The sequence below is a fragment of the Asparagus officinalis genome, chromosome 10, assembly GCF_001876935.1.
Source record: "Asparagus officinalis chromosome 10, Aspof.V1, whole genome shotgun sequence".
NCBI lineage: Eukaryota > Viridiplantae > Streptophyta > Magnoliopsida > Asparagales > Asparagaceae > Asparagus > Asparagus officinalis.
This window is the reverse complement of record NC_033803.1, coordinates 5,469,925-5,478,667: the sequence shown is the minus strand read 5'-3', so window position 1 is coordinate 5,478,667 and position 8,743 is coordinate 5,469,925. Positions and strand designations below refer to the sequence as shown.

At 37.7% G+C, this 8,743-nt stretch overlaps 1 protein-coding gene across 1 annotated transcript; it reads left to right on the top strand.

The window, feature by feature from the left end:
* LOC109826363 lies at positions 5,796 to 8,737 on the top strand. The gene is made up of 2 exons (XM_020393389.1): positions 5,796 to 6,038; positions 8,480 to 8,737. Exons 1-2 carry the CDS (start codon positions 5,884 to 5,886, stop codon positions 8,601 to 8,603), a joined length of 279 nt encoding a protein of 92 aa, XP_020248978.1. The 5' UTR covers positions 5,796 to 5,883; the 3' UTR covers positions 8,604 to 8,737.

Sequence of the window (8,743 nt, the reverse complement as noted above, 5' to 3'; positions counted from 1 at the left end):
CCGCGCTGCCGGTTAGTTCTTAACCGTTGAAAAGAACATCCGTCCACATATTCAACATTGTGGCAGGTTGTTATTAATAACACCATAATCCGGGCACTCGATGCACGGGGAATTTCATCCCGAAGCCTAAGTAGGGATAAGTCAACGCCTAACACGCGTTGCCGGGTAGTCTATTCCCGTGAGAAAGACGAAGCCTATGTATTCAAAATCATAGCACAAAGCCTCAGAGAGTTTACTCTCTTAGCACAACGTTACATGCGGAATGGATTAAGACAATCTGCATGCTAGCCCGACTCAAACGGTAATCGGTAAAGGCTAATCAAATCCGTTAAAGGCTGGGGATTAGCCAAAAATCCTAAAGTCAACGCCTAACACGCGTTGCCGGGTAGTCTATTCCCGTGAGAAAGACGAAGCCTATGTATTCAAAATCATAGCACAAAGCCTCAGAGAGTTTACTCTCTTAGCACAACGTTACATGCGGAACGGACTTAAACAATCCGCATGCTAGCCCGACTCAAACGGTAGTCGGTAAAGGCTAATCAAATCCGTTGAAGGCTGGGGATTAGCCAAAAATCCTAAAGTCAACGCCTAACACGCGTCGCCGGGTAGTCTATTCCCGTGAGAAAGACGAAGTCTACGTATTCAATATCGTAGCACTAAGAGCGTTAACTCTCTTAGCACAACGTCACATGCGGAACGGACTTAAACAAACCGCATGTTAGCCCGACTCAAACGGTAGTCGGTAAAGGCTTGTCAAATCCGTTGAAGGCTGGGGATTAGCCAAAAATCCTAAAGTCAACGCCTAACACGCGTCGCCGGGTAGTCTATTCCCGTGAGAAAGACGAAGTCTACGTATTCAATATCGTAGCACTAAAAGGGTTAACTCTTTTAGCTTAAACGTCACATAGGAGCGGAATTAAACAATCCGCATGCTAGCCCGACTCATCCTGCAGCCCCAACATTCGGGACCGCGATGCTCCAATACCTTAAGAGCTTAAACTGTGTATACTCCAACAAACGTACGAGTATAAGCTGTGTTAATGGCGATTCGAAACCCTAGAGTCAACGCCGGCCAACGCGTAACCCTAGGTCAACGCCAGTCAACGCGTTGCAATCAAAGTCAACGTTCGACGATTCAAAACCCTAGGGTGGACGCCGGTCAACGCGTAGCCCTAGGTCAACGCCAAGCAACGCGTTGCAAACGAAAGTCAACGTTCGACAATCCGAAACCCTAGGGTGGACGCCGGTCAACACATAACCCTAGGTCAACGCCGGTCAACGCGTTGCGATAAAAAGCCAACACACGGGGATCCGAAACCCTAAGCCAGCACAATGTGGCGGAGGTAGTTCAAAGTCAACTCAATGACACGAGCCAAACTCAATTCATCAGCTGCACACTCGAGACTCCGACGACGGCCAAGCGATAAACGCAGCGCTGGAAGAACTTCGGATATTCGTCAAAGCATCGAATAGACCGAAAATCGAAAGGGTCAAGAGTTGAAGCTAACTACGCCGACTGAAGGCCAGATCAATCACATCCAAAGTATAGCTACGTGAGCTTATAGGATTTCGGAACAACGAAGACCCGGACCAATCGGGAACCCGGCACTGTTCACAAAAAGGACAACGCCCCTCGTGCCTCGACCACTCTACAGATAATCCAACCGCCAGAGCGGATCGAATTCTTCGTCAAGCATCCGACGCACCCGGAATCACTCAAATCCGAGTTCGGACGAAGAATCTACAGGGAAGACAACGAAATACACCTAAACTGAGTCCCGACAAGTCGAAATACCCCGGGGGTGTCTAGGAAAAGCCTAGACACCCTAGGGGTGTGTGTCTCGGAAATTCCGAGACACCCTAGGGGTGTCTCGGATTTGTGGAGACACCCCAGGGGTGTCTCAGATCTGTGGAGACACCCCAGGGGTGTCTAGCCCCCCTACATGTCCTCATATGCCTATAAATAGACCCCTGGACCTTGCTTTTGGAGGGAGGATTTTTGGAGACCCTTGGCGAAGCCCTGCTGCAGTGAAGAGTGGTCGTGCGCTTCAACAAGGAGAGGAGAGGTCCACGTCAGAGCCTTCATCACCCGTCCGATCCTTAGTATTAGCCCTTGGCGTTAATACTAAGAAGAGCTAATATCTGACGAAGCTCTGCCCGATTTTCTCGGAGCGGATCTGATTGCCCGGTGGTCCACGGATATCAACGTCCCCGTCACAGGCCAAAGACCCACGCAAGCAAGAGATGATAAACGGATCTTGCGTTTGTTTGAAAAGAGTTGTATTTTTTTTTGTTTTCATTGTGTAAGGGTCTTATAAAAAGGCTATCTTTTTGTTTCATTGTAACGATTGAAGTTGTAATGAATGCAGCAATGAATACAGCAACTTTTTCCGCAAACAATATTCTTTATGGTGAGCAAATTCTTAAAGAACAATCCTGAAGATTGGGCCCTGAAGGTCTATTATCATAATTTGCCTCTTTTCGCTAAGTTTTGTTCCACTGGGTTTTTCTTAGCATAAAGTCAGAATATTGTCATCATCAAGGGGAGCGAATTTTCAACGTAATCCCGAAGATTATGCCTTGAAGGACTATAGTTGTACTCTTTTTTCCTTTTTGCTAAGTTTTGTCCCACAAGGTTTTCTTAACTAAAGGTTGAGGCAACTAATGCAACACAAGTTTGGATCCCGAAGATCTATAGTTGTACTCTTTTTCCCTTTACTAAGTTTTGTCCCACAGGGTTTTCTTAGTTAAAGGTTTTTAATGAGGCAACTAATGCAACAAGAATCTACTAATGTCGTGTACTCTTTTCCTCGACTAGTTTTTATCCCACTGGGTTTTTCTAGCGAGGTTTTTAACGAGGCATTGACATCATGTAGTAATGTCCAAGGGGGAGTGTTGTAAATATAAATACAATGAATGTGGACATTACTAGAAGAAGACTCTTCACCTACTTGTGACTTTTAGTATTCTCTTCCACATCTATATATTGTAATCCATGGAAGACAAAATGTACGTAGGAATGGAGAAATGAGGATGAATAAAATGAGATGATCACTTTCTCCCTATCTCTTCTTTTGTCTATTTACATTTACATTTCATGTTTGATTCTTACTTTTGATATGTGATGTATGTAGATACAACAACGAGATTACAACAAAAAAAAAGTTTTCAAACTTCACGGGATTGACAATTCCATGAAGTTAAACTATGCATTAAACTCTCCGGTATTCTCAATCCATAGAGTTTAAGAATTTTCCTTTTCAAAATCAACCTAGTTTCCAAAATATTTAATAAAATTGACCTAGTTTTAGTTAATGTGGCAGAAAATATGTCTATTTTGATAAATTTTTTGGGACTAGGTTTATTTTGATTAATTTTTTGGGAATATGTCTAATCAAAATTTTGTCCTCATTTTTTCCCTACTCAAGATGAGAGAGCATTCTTGCTGATTTTTTTTTTTGAAGTGTAAGGGCATTTAGAATTAATTTTTTTTAAATGTGAGGGTATTTTCAAAATTCTTAAAGTGTAGCTTACAATGACCAAAAGAGGATTTTCTTTATATTAGTAATAAGCCCACACATTGCTGTCAGTATTATTTATTGAGGTATGTTTGTCGCTAAATTGATAAAATGATTTTTATATATATAACTATTTTTAAAAATTTCAACGATAATTTTTTTACTATTATTTACAAAGTAAATCTCCAAACCAGCTAACAAAATAAAATACCAACTATAGTAAGTTTTATTATATTCTATGATAGAGTCAAAAATATATTTATACTTATGAAATATTTGACAAAGATTAAATTCATCATCTGTAAGACCAAAAAAAGGAGATATAAATAGTATTTTGAAAGTTAAAAATGTTACTTCAGCTTAAACAGTGGATAAAAGGTAAAAAATTGTTATAGCATACCAAGTGTGATTGAAATTAAAAAATACATTGTAGCATGAATAGTAAATTTAATGTTCTGCAGCAAGAATTGCGTTTGCTGTAGTGTGAATAGTACTTTTGAGGTTTTGTGTGTGAGTGATTTCCACATGACTTACTCACATGTCGACTATTTTTAGACATAGAATCCAATTTCCGTTGCCACTCTCGCAGCCGCCATTACTTGTAGCGGCCATCCGCCACCTCGCGGCCTACCACAATTGCAGCTCTCTTTTTTTTCTTTTTCTTTTTCTTGATTCTTATAATGTCGATCTTCAATCTTATACGATGTCTATCTTACAAACTCGCTCCCATATTTATCACTATTGGTCTGATACCACTTGTTGGGGATTTTAATCCCAGTCTACTATGGTATGTGCAAATCAAAAGCCAACTAACAATCTATAAGATAAAAAACAACCACAATCAAGAAAAAAGAACACTAATATTTACGTGGTTTGGTCGATCAGCTTTGACCTACATTCACAAAGTAACAACACAAGAAATCTATTATGCATCAGGAAGAATTACAAGAGGAACCTCTCAACTTTTGTCTCTCAATCTTTTAACCTCACATATATAATCAACTTTTATATTCTCTCTAAAACCATCTCCTTACAATCTTTTGGAGAGACAAACACTGTGAAACTCTCTCTCTCTCTCAATATTGTAATCTTTTGCATGGATAAAAACTACGAAACCCTTACCGATATTGTAATCTTTTGCATGGATAAAAACTGCAAAACACTCACCTCTCGCACAATATTCTAAGAAGAAACTCTGTTCTCTTTAGTTTTTCTTCCAACAATAGAAGACTATATATAGAGAAATTAAAGCTCTATCTCTAGCCTAACTTTCTTCTTAGAATATGATACAAACTCCTAATCATGATGATGCCCAATTTTCTAATCATGATAGACCTCTAATCTTTTCTAATTCTTATGAAGTTATATAAAGAATTAAAGACACAATCCTAACAAGTCATACAGATAAGCTGACTTTATTCTACTACTAACAAACATAAGTAGTTTGGATACTAAGTAAATAATCCTACTTTGCAAATAGGACCTGAAAACAAAGATGCAAGATTAATAAAATTTAGTTAATTCGGAGTTAATTCAATAGTTTTTTAAACATAAAGGTACCGTTTGGCAAAGGGTTAAGTGAGGGGTTAAGGAGACTTAACCCCTTCTTAAACCGCCAAACACAAAATATCTATATAATGGTTAAAGTGAGTTAACCCTCTATAATTTGCCAAACATAAAAAATATAGAAGAGTTAAACTAACCCCTCTAGAGAGATTAAAATAAGTTAACCGCTCAAAATGAGGTGTTTACTAATACTCCTATTTAGAATGATTATGAGTTAACCCTTCTAATTATAAAAAAATAGTCAAAATCACTGTTATTCTCAAACACTAAAACTGATCACAAGGGCTAAAATAAAATTTATTTAACGGATTAATAATTTAGTTCTTCGGATTATCGAATGAGCTAAGTACATTAAACTTTCTATTTAACCCCTCTTCCTTAACCCTTTGCCAAACAGGGCCAAAGGGAGTTACTTAAGAGAGCTTGCAGATTTGGGGGCTTATCTAAATATATGAGATTTGGAAGGACTTAGTTATAATATGCGAGCTAGATTTTGGGGCACTTAATTTAAAGCTTTAAAGGTCGATTTGGGGGACCAATTAGTAAGAGTTGAATGGGCCGGGCTGTAGCATTTGTCCTTTATTTAAGGCACAAATCCGTAACAGTTGGATGGGCCGGGCCGTAGCATTTGCCGTTTAATTAAGGGGGCAAAAAGAAAATCTGAAGTCGGTGCGCTGCGCCTCAAGACCATCATATCTTAAAACTCACCCTCCTCCCTTCTAATTCTCAGTCACCCCTCTCGATCCCATTCTGAGGCGATACTAAATAGAAGGATCCAAACCTGAGCGCCGGTGTGCTGATGATGGAGAATAATAAGGAGCAGAGCCAAGCGCAGAGGCAAGGTAAGTTGTGCCGGCGGTGCAAGTTAAGCTACGACCCCTCCTCGAACACGCGCTCATCCTGTAGGTTTCACCCTTCGTTCTTCGTCTGTCGCAGGCACGATGACCAGAAAAGGTATTAATTAAAACTCTCTTGATTAATTTCTTTTTTATTTTATACTTTATTTTTTAAAAAAAAATTCTCTATAAGGGCTTTTATGCTGTAAATTTTGATCCTTGGACAATTGAGGCAATCAGTTGAGTTAATGTCACTTTTGATTGTTTGAATTGTATTATTATTTTGATTTCCAAATTGATCAATGAACCTCTCTCTAAGTTTTTTCCAATCTAGGTATGACTTGTATGCCTCCAGAGTAGCGGCGGAGCCAGAATTTTTTTTCCCTAATAAAAAAAAGTAGGTGAAAGAAGAACCCCAAATAAAAGTTTTACAAGAATTTTTTTCCCATAAATTCTTAAATCATTTCAACGTATACGCCCCCTCATTGAATCATCATGCTTTAATTTTGTAAAGTTCTTTTTAATAAAATGTAGTAATTGTAGTTGGTTTTTCTATAATCACAAACCACAAATTAATGACCTGAAAAATTGACAATATACTATAAATTACCATTAAACATATTACATACAGTAACAATAAAAAATGAAGCAATTTTAAGTATTACATTTACGTAAAATAGTTGCAGAAGTACATGGGCATAGAAAAATTATTTCACATCTCTACTTCTTAATTTAAAATTTTATGAAATTGGAAGAATACAATTTCACAAGTTCATCACAAACTGTAAACCCATATAAAAATATAGACCCCATTTCACAATTCTACTATTAAGTGCGATATTATATGAACATTGAACCCTCATGTTCTTATTAAATACAAAGAAAAATACATGAAAATAGGGCCTATGTATTTTACTCAAATCTGCTGATTTTGAACTTGAATTTGGAGATTTTAATGTTGATTTTGGTTGTTTGGTAGTTACTCGTCTCTAGTTAACCACTACACAATAATGATTAACAATTTAGGTCATAAATATAACAAATGGACTAGTCAAATGTTTCAAGTATTTGGAGGACTATTTCAAATCTTAATATGAAAGATTTAGGGGACTTATTCAAATATAAAAGATTGGGGAGACTAATTTCAAGTATAAAGGATTTGTGGGATTAATTTCGAATATGAAAGATGTGGGGAACTAATATGGAAAAAAACTCGTATGTATACATGGTATCTTTGGCAAAAGCTGGGGGGCCATGGCCACCCCTGGCCCCCTTGGCTCCGCCATTGTTCTAAAATGGATTTGTGTACTTCTCATATTTTTCACCCGCGTCACCTCGTCTCTATCTTCTAAGCACAAAGCAGTAGTATCTAAGTTGATTTGTGGGTATTTCTCTAGTCTTTCCATCATGATGCTTAATATTTCGCTAGAGAGGAAGATAGAATTATAGAAGAAACAACATTCAATACTTTTAGCCTTAGCCCTTAGGTTTGGATACATGTTATATAACTGGAGGATGACATGATGTTACATTAGCATATGTTCGGTTAGGTTTAGGGTCAATAATATACTGAAGGAAAATAAGAGTTGACATGAGAGATGAAATGTGGGCATAAATTCTCGTAAACTTATTATACCTCTAGTTTAAATTGGATTTGATGTAAATTTTGGATTACAAGTTGATTTGAGTTCAGATAAGCATTACCAAAAATTTTGTTTACTAATCACTAATCATTAATAACATAAAGATAATGGGGGCCATTTGAAAAGTGGAGGTGCAAGAGGCTTCAATGACGTGCTGGCATTGTATATTATTCTGCCTATTGAACCAGTTCTCGCCGTCACCATCATGTGAGAAATTATCTTGTTAACATCTTGTAAGAAACTTGTTCGAATTTTCAATCACATAATAAGTAGATGAGCCCTGATCCCATTGCTCTGATGACAGGATGTGTGGCCCTCACATATAAGGAGTAGATGTAGGTAGTTTTATGTACATATACAGGGGCACAAGTGATTTTCATGCAACGTAGATACAAATTGGACGTGCATGTTTGTATCAGGATGTGTGTCATGGATAATCTTGCAAACCAAATCAGACACAAGGTTCTGGTGAAGGTTTCATATAAGTGTGGAAAGTCGGTTATTTACATTTGTTCAATTTCTACATGTGTCCTATTAAAATCAGGTGTGCTGAGAGTTTGGCATAAACTTGATTACAAGAGATGCCATATATGACAATGATTAGATTCCTTTGATTACTGCTTTTGTCCGCTTCGTGTTTATGTAAATGACAATTTTATAGTGAACTTAATGTTGCAAAACATAGATCAAGACTTTCGTTCATAAGTATATGCTTTTGCAACTCCTGGATTTTACAGAGACATCAGCAAACGTGTTCCATGCTGTGCATGTCGGTATATGGAGTGACAAGCGAAGTCTGTATAAAATGCTTTCATTTTCAAGTACATGCGCATGTAATCCTTAGAAACGAAGCAAGGAGCTCGACTGATCATTTATACTTCTCTCCTTAACATTTTATTTTGTTTTCTCTCATTAGGTATTATGAACTTGGACCAAATGATCCACCTTATGCTGCCAAGTTCTATGATTGTTGTGGCGCCGAGAACCCTAACGCAATTGGATGCACCACCGACGTCCATGTCTCATATGACGATGACTAAGCTTTCTAAGTCTAAAACATCTTGTAAATTTGGCAGAAATATGACGTCTACATGTAAACTATGAAATCTACGCGGTACTTGATATATGTTCCAATTGAGCTCAAATAACCTAGGGAAAAATAATGTAATACAAACACTCT